Source organism: Kogia breviceps, chromosome 9 (assembly GCF_026419965.1).
Source record: "Kogia breviceps isolate mKogBre1 chromosome 9, mKogBre1 haplotype 1, whole genome shotgun sequence".
In the NCBI taxonomy this organism is placed as follows: domain Eukaryota; kingdom Metazoa; phylum Chordata; class Mammalia; order Artiodactyla; family Physeteridae; genus Kogia; species Kogia breviceps.
Genome location: NC_081318.1, coordinates 57,307,196 through 57,324,504, shown reverse-complemented (window position 1 = coordinate 57,324,504; position 17,309 = coordinate 57,307,196). Strand labels below are relative to the sequence as shown.

Below are 17,309 nucleotides of genomic sequence, written 5' to 3'. Positions count from 1 at the left end.
CTTCGAGATCTGATATTGAATCCCTGCTCTGCCACTTTCTCACCTGCAAACCTTCTCTCTTAGGATTGTTTTTTTGTTTGTTTTGTTTTGTTTTTAACATCTTTATTTGAGTATAACTGTTTTACAATAGTGTGTTAGTTTCTCCTTTACAACAAAGTGAATCAGTTATACATATACATATGTTCCCATATCTCTTCCATCTTGCATCACCCTCCCTCCCACCCTCCCTATCCCACCCCTCTAGGTGGTCACAAAGCACAGAGGTGATCTCCCTGTGCTATGTGGCAGCTTCCCACTAGCTATCTAATTTACATTTGGTAGTGTGTATATGTCCCTGCCACTCTCTCACATCGTCACAGCTTACCCTTCCCCCTCCCCATATCCTCAAGTCCATGCTGAGAGAATTAATTTACGTGATGAGAATAAGGCCTCAAGCACCCACCATTCTAGGCACACAACTATTATCAACAAATAGGACTTCACAAAAGCAGTACTCTACCTGTGATGCCCTAAGACCTGGACTTTCATTTTAAACAGGGTTAAGTAAAAATATTTCAATGACCTCACTCAGTAGACCACTCAACTACTATTTACAGTCGTTTCGTTTTGTTTGACTTTCTAACCCTCACGTTAGAATACAGTGTCAACAGAAGCAGAATTTAGGTTTAAATTCAACTAACTTGTATTAAAAACAATTGCATTTATGCTTTAATTAGAGTGTGTTGAAAAGCCCACCCTCCTTTGTGAGTCCATACGCCTTCTGACGGCCACATTTCTGAGATTGTAGTATATCCAACTGGAAAATATATTACATTTTGCTTTAACTCATTCTCTCCGCTTCTGCTGACTGAAAAAATTTCTTTGGGTATATTCCAAATGGCAATAGAAGTTTTCATTGTACTTAGCATCTATGCTTCCATAAGATTCTTTGAGGGTATCCAATGACATATTGTAGCTTTAATCCTGGAACTCTTAAGCTAATCAGAGATTCGAGGTTTTGTGAAATTTGGAGCATTGATTCTTATAGATAAAACTGGAGAAGAGGTCATTGTCTTCATCTTGTCCATGCGAGCAATTGCATGCGAGAATGCAGACGTCATCAGCCTGATTCCAGTCCTGTGCAAACAATGATGTAGGGGTGGTTTCTTGTGCTTGCTTTCTCGGTAATTCTTTCTTTCCTTGGGACCTGATTCAACTTCCAGTCTGTCTCAAGAACCCCAGCATTAAGAGCACGTATAGGCCTGCCTTACCTGACCATTCACCTGCCCCTTTCAATCCTAGCTCACTACCCTTCCTGCTTTTCATTGCTCTGCCAGCTGGTGGCCCTTCTGAAATGCTGCTGTTACACTAATGCTTTCTCAATCGGGTGTTAACTGACATAACAGCTTCACACATCCCCTTTTTACCACTTCCTCGCCCTATGGTATGTTGACTGTGTGTGTGCTCAACGAGGGAGTGTTCGGCTGCCTTCTAATTACACTAAGGCTGCTTACTCTTCATTTTCACTAAACTAACCCTAATTTTGGCTCTTTGGGACTTTATTCTTTTCTGATATTAGCCACTTTCTGGAGGAGAAGTTCTTGCTTAGGAAAGTAAGCTAGAAAGCTGAGACCCTCCAGATTTCATACAACCCTGAGTAAGAGATCAAACAAAGACTTAATATAGAAATCTTTCGTTGTGACCAAAATCTAATACCTGTCCCATAATGGTATACATTTCACCATTATTTGGTTCCCACAAAGGCAGTAGTACATCTGTAATAATTGTTAGTAGTTCATTCATGACCTCTGGCCATTTAACTTATTTCCATTGAAAATCTTATTATGTGTTTCTTTGTCTTAGTTTATGATTCAATTTTGTCTTATGCTTTTTCTTTTTGCCTTTCTATGATGATTTCCACACTCACCACACATGTGCTTACTACCCGAGCAAAATCACCACAGTGAAGCATTTTAATGACAGCACTCTGTTTTTGATGGTAGCGCAAGGCAGCTTGTTCTTAGTGCTCTTTCACAAGGAATTGTGCGATGTCCCAAGGAAAAGAGAAGAGCTATTAAATAGCTGATAGCCCTGATGCAATGTTTTCTATTTCTTGGCCACATTCTGGAGCTATCCAGGAATGGATGTCCTTAATGACTTCTTTCCAAGAAAATTCTCCAAAGAAATAAGGTATCTTCCCTTCTCTAAGCAGTATTATTAAATGGAGCTTTTGTTGTTTGGCACACTGCCATTCAGAGGAGAGCCATGATCTTGCCCCAGTGGGCGACAGAAGAGTACAAAATGTATCCTCTGGGTCCCAAGATCCTGACTACAGGTTAGAACACAGGAATGGTCTGTCAGCAGTTTTCTCCCACAGAAAAATCCCTTCAGTTTCCTCCTTCTTTCATCCCTGAATACTGAGTGTTGCAGTGCCTAATACTCCATTCTGTTGTCACCATCCTCCATCTTTATAGAATTGCAAAGTTACTGAAAGTTAGGGAGCTTATAGTAGTCTCTCATTTTCCACATCTCGCCAAATTTCCCACAAGTAGCTAATAGCAGGGCTGGGACTTGAATCCGTATCTCCAGATTCCCATTCAAGTTATTCCCCCTCAGCCCCACCCCAGTCAGCTACTTTATCCTTTCCCACTGTGTCAGTGATGAGCTCTGAATGAAGCCAGTCATTTAGAGCTTTTTTTCTGGTGTCTATCTCTTTATCATTTTTTATTTCTATTTTTAATTGTGGTAAGATACACGGAACACAAAATTTTCCATCTTAACCATTTTTAAGTATATAATTCAGTGGCCTTAAGTACCTTCACATTGTTGCACAAGCATCTACCTCCAGAACATTTTTCATCTTGCAAAACTGAAAATCATACCCATTAAACAGTTACCACCCCCTGCCCCACGCCTTCCCACTGTGGTGGTATCTCATTGTGGTTTTTATTTATGTTTCCCTTATGATTAGTGATGTCGAGTATCTTTTCAAGTGCTATTGGCCATTTGTGTATCTTCTTTGGAGACATTCTATTCAAGTTCTTTGCCCAAATTTTAATGTAGTTTTTTCTTGTTGAGGGTTTTGGTTTTTATTTATTTACTTATTTTTGGATAACTTATGTAACACTTGTGTCTTCCTGAGAAATGTCATGCTAAAAAAAAAGATACCATTTCAAGATACAACGTGGGTGTAATTTACATAGAGTTGCCAATCTGGCATTTTTTATCAAAGATAGATCACGAGCCTAGTCACTGAACAGTTTAAGTATTTATCTTTCTTACGTCTTAAAATGTAAGCATTATGGTAGACATAGAGGCCTATCTTATTTACAAGTACTATTTGAATGTCTGCTCAAGATGGCAGATCACAGATTTCACATACAGTGGGAGAAAGAAAAAAAAAATTACTGAACAGAGGAAATAATATGTGGTTAAAGAATTCTTTCTGGTATTCTTTGCGTACCAGATATTGCTGAGGTTACATATTGTAACTACCTTATAATCTGTTATTTTGCAGTCAGGGGTTGCCTTTATTTCAAACACAGATGTGGCAAAATTTAACTACTCAGCTACATTTAAATAATGTTACAGTGATAGTGTATATTAGTAAAGGCAAATGTGAATGTAAGAATTTGTTGTTCTCTCCCTTGCTGGTGGTAATTTCCAAAAAGCAAAACGGTCATAAGAAGTAAAATGGAAAACTTGGGCCATATTCTATAATATCACTGAACCTGTTCTTCCTTTGTTTGTGTTTTGTTAGGAGTTGTTTTTATTGGTGTATTATGACTATTTTTTCACTAGTCATTGTGATTCATTTCCCTTTATAGTTTAGTAATTACATTTGTGAAATATATTTTTAACACTAATCACCATCAGGGCACTCTTAAGAGATGTAATTAGAAAGACCATCAGACATTCTGTCTTAAATGTATTGCTAATTTAGTACTAACTCATTTTTTTAATTGCAACTTGCTATTGGTATCATGAATGGAGCTTTAATTAGAGAGAATGGTCCTCGCTGAAATGGCACTCCCATTGATATAAGTGCCTTCTTTTAATTTATGTAGTATTCCTTTTGGGGGATTATTGTCAAACATTTTAAAATTATACTTCCAGTTACTGGAAGACAGATCGAAAGCAGGGCCAAACAATTAAGGTGTGATGAGCGTGATTTTCCCTCCTCTCTACAGCTTTCTTATTCTGTGCTCCAAAGCTACACCACAGGGAATGTTCCTATTAGCAAGACTAAATAAAACTGGAACCTACATTCCTAAACCAAATCACATTGGTTAAGTTTACTTCTTTGGTGTTCCTAATTAAATTAATGATTGGATAAGTGTTGTTTTATGTACCATAACTTCTTTATATACTTAATTTTTTAAAAGTGAACTGGCAAAGCAAGTCATAAACAAGTTCGTCACAAAGACCAAACTTTCTTTAATAAAGCAGGTTGCAAAATGTTCTCTTCACCTGAAATACTAGATCGCCACATTGAAATGGACTTGGACACCATCTATTTAGATGTGTCCTTTAGATCAGAACCTTGAACATTAGCTGTTGGGGTCATGGTGGGAAACAACTGCTATGATGGAAACTATATCATCATGGCTGACAGTTAGGGATCCAGTTTGGCTGACCATCCCTGATGTCATTAATCCTGCTTAATCTCCCTACTTTTTCAAGGGAACCCAGCTAATTTTACAGAACCTTTTGAACTGCTTACACAGTCATGCAAAAAGGATAATTTCCAAGGTGCTCAAATTTCAGGGAAATGGATCCTTAAAAAATTTAATAAGAAAAGGAAAACTTTGTAATGATTAAATTACATTTGATGGCACTTTTCTCTATTAGTAAATATATGCTTCTGGAATTGGAAATACAGGGGCAAGCTTGTCCCTTGTAAGGTGGTAGGTGAAATATCTTTGTATGGAATCTCAGGAATGTGGGTGCATAAGGGTAGCTCCCACTCAGGCATTCTCTGTAGTGCATAATGGCTCATAAGAGCAAGAAATGCATCTGACTGAGTAATATTTAATGAGTGAATTTATAAATGCAAAAAGTGCTCTCTTTACAACATGAGGAATATAGGCAATATTTTGTAATAACTATAAATGGAAAGTAACCTTTAAAATTGTATTAAAATTTTTAATTAAAAATAAATAACTAAAAGCAAAATAATCAATAGAATCAGAGAAATTAAAATTTAAAAAATTTTTAAATTAAAAAAAACAGTGCTCTCTGCCTCATTCCACCCCACCTCCATTTTTGCAAACACAAATGTAGAAATACATGCACAATGAATAGCAAGGTTATGGAAGAGGAGAGGGAAGTGGAGAATGCCAGGGCTGGTTTACAGCTTGTGAGCATCGGTATAACAGTGCCCATGGTTAACAGCCAGCAATTGTTCTGACTGGTAGATGTTTAAGTAGCAACAGTTGTTAAATACATTGAATAACAGCACAGGTTATTTCTTTATTTAACCCATTTTGTTCCAGACTAAGCACCTTCTACCCTAAGATATCCTTGAGATCAGAACCAAACAGAATTCCTGAAGGTAATTAAGAGAAATTGAACTGGGGAAGAGAATGAACTGTGGTCATGGGTTACTTCTATCCCAACTAGACCAAGCCTCAGAGGCTTCACTGGCTGAAGGTTGAATCCAGCTAGGGAAAACCTTTGATATGGGGCAGGGTAGTAAGTTAGAGTGTACACTAGTTTGGGAATCTATGGTTTAAGTTTAAGCAGAGCTCTTTCACTAACTTTCTAACCAATTTAAGGGAAGTCATTTCAGTAGGTTTTCAGTGAAAAGTTTGGAAAATTTGAACTTTAGAATCCCTCCCAGTTCCATCATCTAATCAAATCAGGCATATCTTTTTCTAAAAGAGGATTTTTTCAATAGTGTGTATAAGGACACAGTAATATGTATATAAGGACTAAAATCATAAACCTACCAATTTAAACTCCTGTTGGTATTTGTAGAATGGTTTGACATGTGTATGACATTGAATTCTACCTAAATATTTTAAAGTTTGACTTAAAGAGTTATTTGTGCAAGTGGACTTTCAAAACAAAGCACCAACTCAATCATCTAATCATCAGCTTTTCAATAATCCAGACAAGTTATGGCAAACTCCCGCAATTTCTATTCCAATATAACAAAGAAATGCTAATAAGTCTGCAACATTTGCCTATAACTACAGTCTTTTCTGCAAATAAAGAGAAAGCAACACACCTTTCATTCACTGAAATGAAAAGCCAGCTATTAGCCAAGCTTGCCTTTTCATTCCTTGAGTATTGATAGCACATTATTATTGGTAGATATAATTAGTAACAACAGCTAATTTAAATGAATTTTAAAGGATCCATTGTTGCAGGACTTCTCAGAACCTTTAATATCCTAACATAAACATAAAACTTTTCCAGAAAAGAGCACATGGTATTTCACATTTCTCAAACCTTTTCCCAGTGAACTATTCCTTCCTTTTATTTATGAGTTATTAAATAAGTGGTCACAGGGATATTTTAGAGAACACAATGTGGAAAATGCTGTTTATATTAATTTTCTATTGAAGGATCAAATAGACCCAATATTTATCTAATTATTATGCTATCTCTGTTGGCAAAAAACGTTTTTTATTTTATTGCAACTCAGAGCCAGTATTGGAGTAAGAAAAGCTCTTAATTATGATCCAATTGTCTAATTTTATATTGATGTCCAGAAAGGTTCAGTAATGTGCTTAAGTGTCACGTAGTGAGTTTGAGGTGGGTCTAGGATTGGAGTATAGAGCCCTTATTCCTTAGCCCAGTATTTTTTTTTCCATTACACTTCACTGACTCCTCTTCCCATATCTGTCATTGCTGATCTCAACAGAAGTGCTTATAAAGAACATATGAAGATGCGAATAACAATCAGGTGCATTTTAGGGTCTCCAAATAGAAGACCCCGCTGACAATTCAAATTCCATTTGTCCAAAACTGAGTTTACTTCTTTCTTGTTATACGGCAGTGTATGTGTAAGGAATAAGAATGTGGAGTTTGGAAACAACCCACTGAGAGCTTCTTCAATATATTCCGTGATTCCCGCATCCTCGTCTTTGTTCATACTGACCCTTTAGACTGAATTGTTTTTCTCCCAACCTCTCACATATTGAAATTAAACTTTATCTTGAGATGGCATTAAAGCACATGTAATAAGTTCATGATGTATTTTTAATTAAATTTAATTAAACCAATCAGTTTCTGTCTCCCTTTTCCCTCTCACGGCTGCTACTGGAGATCCAGTACTAGAAAGTATCCACGAGATTACGGTGCCCTTCCCTTAAATTAATTTTAACTGGCCAAATTTTATCTAATTATCCATTAATAATATCCATTTGAGTAGTGGCACACTTCTGAACTGCACAAGATTCTGAAGATTTCTCCAAGATCTCTCTGTTTATTAATGTTGCCTAGCTGGCTGCTTAGAGATGATCTCTGTGTCAGTCAATAAATGTTGAGCACTTACTATGTCAGGTCATTGATGTGAGTGAAAGAAAAAGTCTTAATTTTTTTCAATATGGCATCATTTTTATTCTGCTTCACTTCTCATCTAGATTCTTCCTTTTACATTGTGTGCCAACCTATTTACCAAAAAAAGCTTCCCTATTCAGAGGGTGACAGTTTTTACCAGCTAAACTAGGAGCCTGGATTTAGATGGGATTTTAAACTCATAATGAGCAGCAGTAAGGCACTCTGTTTTGCTTAATGTAGCCTCATAGATTGGAGTTATGACCACATTATGCCTTGGCAAATTAGTTCCTGTACTAGTGAAGAATGATTTTCTAGTAGGTTATATAATCAAGGAGTTGTCCAAACAGAAGGCACTGGTAAGGCAGCAAACCATCCTAGCCTGTGGTTCCAGGGTTCCACAAAATTCACTTACCTACTCACTTGGATTGTATCTACAGGACCATATTAAATCGAGTTGTCCTCAAAAGAAATGCCAAATTTCAAATCTGAAACAGGCTCTAGGCCTTGGGGGACAGAATGCCACAGCTGTTTTTAGATAAGCAATGCCTTCCTCCTCTTTTCTACTCTTTGCCCGCACCCCTCATCCTACTCCTTGTTCCCATAGCCAGAGAAGTAAAGAAGAGGTTCTTGACAAATAATGTTCCAAAGGAGCAATTGCCTCTGAGATGCCTTTTATAGCTTTGGGCTTTGTACCAAGGCTGGGGAATATTTAAGTCCTCAGAAATTCCACTTTTGCTCCATGGAGAAGAAAAAAAGAAAATTTTAAGTAAAAGGGCAGCTCTTTCTCATGGCTTGCAGGCTTAATTGACTATGGTGGGTTAGAAATTGCCATTGAGCCAAAAGAGCATTTTCCAAAGTATATTCTGTCCATGGATCAATAATTGTTATTATTAACAATGTTTTTCATGGTCAAACAGGTTTGGAGAGTGAAGAGTTAAAGTCAGACTAGTGTTTTTGGTACAGGAAAATTAGACACTTTAAAGTGCTAATGTCTCTGGTACATCTCTAAGAGGAATATAGGAAACGCTTAGTTTCCTAAACTTCTTTGGCCATGGAAACTTTATTTTATGCTGCTTCTCATGGGATTCCCACTATTCTATGGAGTACACTTTTGGAAATGCTGATCTATGAGAATAGACACATTATTTTCAGACACTGGCGTTTCATATTTTTCCCCCAAAATAAAAATAATGTAACTTTACTTTCCAAGGAAATCTATTCTCTTTAAATGAAGAGTAGTCTATTTAATCACCATCATTGTATTAGGGATTTAGATGCTATTTATTCACTGGAGGAGTGTTTTCCACTAACCAGCACACCCCTGCAACACAGGGATACAATTTTCTAGAGATGAGATGAGTGATGGGCGCTCATTTGTGGATTCAGGGCAATGCATGTTCTGTTGTCCCATTCAGTGACTGAACCACTCACTGTCCAAGGTTACCTTATTTCTCTATTCTAAACCAGGCTCCCCAATCAGGTGTTTAGATTCCACGTCCATCTGGCTTATATGTGGGCTTCCACAAGAGCTTTTGTTTTTTTTTTAAAAAAAAAAGTGGTTAAAAGACACTTTGGAAGCCACTGCCCTAAGTAGCTAAACTACTGAGACAGATCCAGGGGGGTCCATTTGCTTTACATATGGAAGTGTATTCTTCTCCTATTCAAGGAGGATATGGATACGGAATCGGTATGAAACTGGCATAGAAGTGAAGCTTTTTGCCCAAAACTAAAGAAATAATAAAAGCAGAAGCCGAAATAAGAAGCTCTTGGCTCCATAATTAGGGCTCTTTGGGTAAAGAATAATCCTCCCTGCCTTACCAAATTCTGACCCTAATTCATCCCTTAAACAAAGCAACCAATATTTACTGACCATTTACTATGTTCCAGACTCTTTTCTAGGCTCTAGGGTTACAAGACGAAACAATGTCCTTGTTGTAGAGAAGAAATAGGAGAAACATCAAGAAGCAAGTAGATAATCTGATGTCAAAGTTAAGCTCTGTTCTGGTTTTCTTGGAGCCATCTTCCAGGTGTACCATATGACTATCTAATCACAAGTTCTCTGTCTCACCTGTTCCCATTACAATTTGAAAGTTTCTAAGTTGCATTTTTATCTCCATTAGCTACTGTTTGCCTGATTTTGTCCTTTTCTACCTGGGTCCAGGTTCAACTTTCTAAGCTTAGAAAGTTGGAACATTTCTAACTTCTAAAAAACTGAATTAGAAAATTCCTGCCTATCAAAAATTCCACATTTGTCTTTCTCTAGATTCCACCCTGCAACCTACCCATCCTTTAATCATCTGTTCAGCTAATATTAGGGCTCTGTTAATTCATTTTTGGGTTTTCCACCGCTGTTACTCTTATTAACTTTCTTCACTCTTTTTTCCCTTTCTTTGAAGAATCCTAGAGAAGGTGAATTACTTCATTGCTTATTCTGGTTCTACTTTGTTTTTGCCTTGTTTATCTCCCTTAAATTCTTAAAGCCCTGTCTTTCTTCACAGCTCTACCTATGCGTTCTTTCTCCTATCCTCACAAATCACCACGAAACACCGCAACAAAAATCCCGTGTGCTGCAGCTAAGACCCAGCACAGCCAAGATAAATAAATAAATAATAAATAAATAAATATTGTTTAAAAAACACTTTTCTCAAAGAGAGGCATATCTACAAGGTACTGTTTAACCCTGGACAAGTACAGGTGAAATTTTCTAACTAGAGGCAGGTGCAGTACAGCCCAGATATACTATAATGTTACACATGAGGAATTTGTTAAGAGTTCAAAATAATGCAAGACCATTTAAAATTACAGACCTCTTCAATTAATAGGAAAAAAGAAAGGACTTTGTTTCTTGGCAAAACCTCTCATTTCCAAGCGTTCAGTCTCAGATCCATTTTCATTCACCTTAGTTGTTCATGGTACAAATGTAAACACGGTATGTGGGGCTTTGAAAGCCTGGACCTCCCCTTTCCTACGCCAAGATGACTACGCAGCTCCACTCACCTTAAGGGTGACAAGTCTCCCACTGCTATTGCTCCGCATTGTAATGATACCGTTTACTCAAAACCAAGCAACTGATACTTTATAAAATATCAAATGACATCACATATGTGACATAGATAGAATAAGCCAAATTAACTGCCTGATCGCCCCCTATTCACCTTCATAGAGAAGCTGGCTTCTCACTGTGCTTAGCTCTCACATTTGGAATTAATGAGCAGGACTTTCATGGGAAGAACAGATCTGGTTTTTAATTCTTACACCTGTAATGTTCCATACATCCTGCTTCTCTCAGGGATGAAATCCTAGGACTATCATACTCAACAGACCCTTAGAAATCCATCGTATGTCTATGATTTCCTTCTTAAAAAGTAGGATCTAACTAAGGAAAGCTGTACCAATTTCACAGGTATGTGAACACTTCAAAAGTCCTACCTTTCACATCAGGAAATAAGTCTCATCCAGTACTCAGATAATAATATTCCCAATTAAGGGAGAAGAGCTCCTCCTCTTCCACCTACTTCCCCTTGTTGAATTCCTTCATTATCTGTCCTTGTACTGAAGCTAGCAATCTAGGAGACAACTTTAATTTCTCCCTTTTTATTTCCCTCCATGATCATATTGGTGCTTGTTGCTAAAGGGGGCCCTGTATTACTACATTCCTAGCCAAGGGTTTTATGCATTTACTTAAAGTTTGGAGGCAATCACTAAAGGAAGATACAATTACACTCATTTTGTTATAGGAAATGGGTTGGAGGGATGGAGACTTGAAGTAGAGAAACTGGTCATGAGGCTGTTGCTAGGGTCCTGATGAGAAAGATGGAGCTCTGAACTAAGGAGGTGGAGAAGGGTGAACACTTTAACAAGATACCAAAGGCTGATAGAACAGGAGTCTTGGAGACTAGATGTCAGGTATAAGGAAGTGGGTGGAATCAAGGACCATCCCTGGTTTCCTATTTGGACAGTTCATGGATAATTGTGGAAGTCACTGACATGGGAATACAAGGAATCAAAAAGGGAAAAATAATACATTCAACAGAGTTCTATGCTTCCTAGAATTCATCAGACCACAAACCACCATTATTAGCAAAAATAATAATCATGTGTGAGTGATTGTGTGAAGTGCCAGAGATATATAGATAGCTAAAACATAATCCTTTTCTGAAAGAGTTTTCACATCAGGCTAGGTTGTTAAGTTCTGTACATACATAGATGGAAATGAGTGGCAGGCACACAAAGTGCCAAAAGGTAGTTTGGGTAATAAATTTTCTAGGCACTCAAAACCTACTTTTCTACCCTTATTTTCACTTCCTGAGAAGCTCTAAGCTCCAGCTAAATTAAAGTTTTGCATTCCTTTTTCTTTGGCTACCCCTAAATTTTTCTATCTCCGCATCTTGTTTTTAATCTGCTTTCTCTGCCTATGTAGGTCTTTGTTTTTTAAAACCCTATTCAGTTCTCAAATTTTAGGTCAAAATACAAATCCTTCTCTTGTTCCCCCAATCAGAAATGATCCTTTATGAAACTCTGTATTTGTGCGATTTTATTGAACTTTTTACCCAGGCTGTATTATAGTTATTTTAGCACATGTCTTACATCATTCATATTGCACCCTGCCCCCATCCCCCCACCGTGCTCAGTTTCTTGTACTGAAACCACATCTCACCCGTCTCACCCATATTTGCATCCCTTGTAATGCCTCAACTGTCAATACCTGTATGTGTTTTCAACTTACTAGTGGGCTTGAAGTGTCAGAAACAAGGGGTAATGATCAGCATATAAGATGACACTTGAAAATTATACTTTCTCAATTTCCTGGCATGCGAATATGTAAATTGAATACAATTTACTCTTGGGGACGAGTATATTAGGCACTGTATGGTTAGGCCACTCAAGATGGTTGTTTTCTTGCTCTCTGTACATCTCCTGCTCCACCAGTCTGCTTCTCTCACATGAATATCCAATCCCCTTAATTATAGGGCCTAATTAGTAACTGCCTACGTGCTCACCCCCTGCCCCAGCTGCTGATTTCCCTGGTAACTGAGCCAACATGACGTCAGTTCCCCTATAAATGGTAGCCTCTTTCTCTCCTTTCTCTTTTCTCTGCCCCGCCCCGCCCAGTAGTGAAGGACGCTATCACGACCTGCCTGCCCTCTGCTGTAAACAGTGCGGTGTCGCTCCAGGACCTTTTGCTTAAGAGTCCCGGTCTAATAAACCACTGAGTCTCTGTTGCTGTCTCCAGGCTCTTTGGTCCCAAGGCTGGGCAACCATGAGGCTTGCACGCCTGCGAAGTGCAGCCCAACAACTGGTGAGCCAACCAGGAGGCCGAAAAAACTCCCGAGAGCGCCGAGATGTCGGAAAATAAGGCTGGGGTATGGAAAGTTGCAGAGGTGATCCTGAGGAGGCCGTCCGCTAGCATGTGGGGCTCTGTGGCAGCTGACTGCCATGGGAGATGTCTTTCTCTTCCGTCGTACTGATGACATCCTGTTAACCTTAGAGCCTTCCTCCGGTGTGAAAGTAGTAGCCCCGTGCTTGTGGCTCATCTGACTGCATAGAGATGGCTGGTGAATACGGACAAAGTGTAAGAACCTGGATTATCTATCAAATACTTGCATGTTAGCTGGTCAGGTAAGACAAGCATACCCCCCGACCCGCCACCCCTAAACAACTACAGACACAGGCTTTAGGGGTGTTAGGACAGGCTTGTCAGTTGGAGGTGGCCAGTTCACCAGAGGGTCTGGCTGGGGCCTGTGGCAACAGCAGAATGTCCTTGGCTTCTGGTCTAGCTGTGGAAGGGGGCAGAGCAACAGTATTGTTTCTTGGAACAACAGCTGTGTGCAGTCTACAGCACGTTACAACAGGTGGAAGCCATTACTCGAGGTCTACGGAGTCGTAGAGTAAATGCAAAACACCCCACTTTAGGGGCTTCCCTGGTGGCACAGTGGTTAAGAATCCACCTGCCAATGCAGGGGACACGGGTTCGAGCCCTGGTCCGGGAAGATCCCACATGCCACGGAGCAACTAAGCCCGTGTGCCACAACTGAAGCTTGCGCACCTAGAGCCCGTGCTCCGCAACAAGAGAAGCCATTGGGATGAGAAGCCCGCGCACCGCAACGAAGAGTAGCCCCCGCTTGCCGCAACCAGAGAAAAGCCTGCGTGCAGCAATGAAGACCCAACGCGGCCAGAAAAAAAAAAAACAAACCCTAGTTTACTGGTCATGAAGTTCAGGAATGGGCCAAAACAAATACCGTACGCTGACATTTCCCCCTGCCCCACAGCCCCTGTGCTGCCGGGCTAATTGAAAGGATGAAGGGACTACTCAGCAACTGACACAGAAAACTCTCTTCCAACATGACATGTCCCAGGAGCAATCGTACCAGTGCTGACGCCCTATTAACCCAGAAGCAACTAGTCAACACAATCCAAGTTCAACTGTCGACCACATAACGACTGCTGCCAAACGGTCGGTTAGGACAATAACTTGCTTTTGCCCTTGATACAGGATCTACCCCCAGGGGGACACATCATAAATGACCCTAGGACTGGCAGGTAAGTCCCCAGTGGTTTGGCTTTGCTGCCTTGTGGGGAAGAGAGTTAGAAAGGGATTTATAGATCTCACCTGTCTTCTACCCAGCCCCACCTAAAACTACTAAGGTAATTAATCCAGGCTCCCTACTGGAGAAAGGCACCATCATATTAACCCTGTGGCCCGTTGCTACACACCTCTCCAGTATTCGGCACTGGCTGTGGGGACTGAGGATGGAGAGGTGGTGTGGTACTGCAGGCCAGGACAAAAACCACAAGCAGGGCAATGTGATCTCAGCGTGCTCTTACTGCTTGTATTTTGCTTCATAGTCATGATCTCCCCTGTATTGTGCCTGTTAAATATCTTGCCTTCCCTCCTTAGTCTAAGTAGAGGGAATCTGTGGACTGGGTGACAGTGGTGGCCTCACTGTGAAATGAGTTTGATTGTGTCCCTGTCGTGAGAGGACATTGTCATCCTCATCTGGACTTCCGTGAAAAATCGACCTGATAAGCACCTGGCTCCAAAGTTTGCCCACCTCTGGGACTCATGATACTCTTTAGCCGCTGGTGTCTGTTGCACATGTGGTATTTGGTTGGTGTGTGCCTCTGTATACCTGACCCCAGGGATATCACGGAAAAGGTGCAGATCAAGATTGTAAGGGTCCTGCAGGGTGTGTAGGAGTGAAGCATGTTGTCAGGCCATTCAAGATGGCTGCTCCCTTGCTCTCTGTACATCCCCTGCTCGACCAGGCTCTGCTTCTCTCAGGTGACTCCAATCCTCTTAATTATAGAGCTTAAATAGTACCTGCCTATGTGTTTGCTCCCTGCCCCAGCTGCTCAGGTTCCCCTGGTAACTGAGCCAACCTGATGTCAATTCCCCTTATAAATGATAGCCTCCTTCTCCCACAAGTTGCAAAGCTTGCTGTCATGTCCTGCCTGCCTTCTGCTGTAAAACGTGGGATATTGCTCCAGGACCTTTTGCTTAAGATACCCTCTCCAGTAACCCATGGATGTTTCCACCGCTGTCTCCACGCCATTTCTTTGGTCTCAAGGCTCGCAGGCCTGCAAGGTGCAGCCCAACAGGCATACAGTGTAGATACTAACTCAAACGTAGCCGAATATGTAAAACCTAAAAGTGGTACAATGAGTAGAGTGTTAGATGCAATGATAACCACTCGCCCCTAGTTGAAATAGTTTTCCCACAAATCCCACTGATTAAATGTATATATTTAAAAATTTTTTCACCCCTTTATTTTTCCTTGTGTAAAATTACCTGCAGAGTAACAAAAAAACTCTTATTTGTGACAAAGCAGCCTGTTTCTGACTGTTGCACTCTTGAGTAGTACTGGTGACCTCTTGGGGAACAAACAAGCCTTACTATGGAATAAATTTATTCTTAATAGCAACTTGACGCTTGAAGAATTTGTAGGAAAGAAAAATACTCAAGGCTGCAAATAAGACTACTTAAAAGTTGGCTTTTGATTATCTGGAAGGCATAGCTGTTAATCCTTTACAAAGCACAGGTTTTATTTGTTCGTGTCCATTGAGGTGACCCTTTTGTGGATGTTTCCATTGAAAATTTTCAGTAGTTCTTTTGATACCATGTGTTAATTGAAGTCCACATTGATTGCTCTTGATTTCTCAGAATCTTTTATTTATGTACTGATATGTTAAGGGGGCTCCAGAATTCCTTAATGGGAGAACTTTAGACAACAGCCAGACAAGTGTTCCTGGCTGAGAGGAAGGGAAATGGAACATGCTGCTGCATTTGCCTCACAAGCTTACTGTACTTACATGGATTGTATTTAGGGTGTCTTTGGATATTGATCTTCAAGTCAAATAGGCAAGAAAAAGCCACAGTCAATATTAGAGCTATATTAATTTAAATGTCTTTGTTACTTTTATATTTTTCTAGGTCTTCGAAGACCGTCTTCAAAAACCCAGAATGAAGTTCACACTTACACGCTGGTGCTTGACCCTCTTCGTCTTTCTGAATGTAAGTGAAACAAAGTTATTTTAAGCTATGTTAATCAAGAATGCTGAAGTAGTATGGTTATGATTGGGCATTTGCAAGGGTAGACATTGTTCTCCAAAAACCAAACTATAATTTTCTTTAATGTTTTGTTAACAAATTTCCTCTTAATATTATTCAAGGAAAACTATTACTAACATTTCATACATGTTAATTTTAAGGGAATTTACATTTTGTAATGTTATACGTCAAAGTTTATGGGAATGATTGCTAATGCAGCCCTTCTGTACCTGTTTGAATGAGGATAGTTTATTTTATTATGTAAGAGTGTCATGTTATTTTAATCTTCAGATAAAGTACAGTATAATTTCCTAAAAGTAATCCAGTACTTGGAGATGTAGGTACCTTCATGCTGTTCGAAATTTTAAACAAGAATATTGTAGAAACTACTGGAATATTTTATTTCATATGTAAATGTCTAAGCCTTATGTCATATTCTATAGATGCAGAAATATTGGTATATTCATACTGATATTATTCATCTCAAATGAAATCCTATGTGATCAACTATATGTAAATATTTTTAAATTTTATTTCATAAAGTATATAACTAGACATAGAAGAAATGAAAGTAACTACTAGATATAAGAAAGTTTGAGTTTTATCTAGTCAACATTTTTTGTTTTGTTTTTTACAAAGACTATATAACTTTTGGTATGTTTAAAAAAAAAAGGTCACTTTTCAAAACTCTTACCTAATATATTTTAAAATTCAAAGACTGAAAGAATTTCATATATTTGCATGAGCATGACAGGTGTCTTATGGTTTGTGGGCATTTTTTTTTTTTTTTTTTTTACTAGCAAACATGATTGCATAGGGTACTTAAATAGCTTTGTGTTCTTTCACTGTAACAAATTTGGCTTCTGTCTGTGTTTGGATTACCTATTGGATTTGTCCATAAAAAATTTGATACATCAGTTTCCTTCTAAAACACTCATTATGTTCCACATTGCTCTCTAGAGAAATGGAAATTTTTAAATGACGTTGACTTTAATTATTCTAAAATGTCACTTCTTAGATACATAATTAACCACTACCAATATATTTATTGAATTCTACCAACCTGATTTCCAAATGGCCTTTAAAAACTATCAGTGTGTGTCACCACATTCCATTAGCCTCATCTACTTTTGCCAAAACTACCCACTCACTTTCTCTTACCTGCAGTAATAAGATAGGCTTAGAACAGTGCTTGGCACTTAGTACTAAAAAGATGGTAGTGATGATGATGACGACAATGCTGAAGACATAATGCTTCTCAGAAGAACCTACT

General features: G+C 39.0%; 1 protein-coding gene across 1 annotated transcript in view; it reads left to right on the top strand.

Moving 5' to 3' along the window:
* CALCR (calcitonin receptor) overlaps positions 1–17,309 on the top strand; it is a 149,196-nt gene that overhangs the window by 66,618 nt on the left and 65,269 nt on the right. Inside the window, exon 3 of the mRNA XM_059073923.2 lies at positions 15,920–16,000. Within this exon, the coding sequence (XP_058929906.1) occupies positions 15,920–16,000 (81 nt within the window). The remainder of the gene's footprint in view (positions 1–15,919; positions 16,001–17,309) is intronic.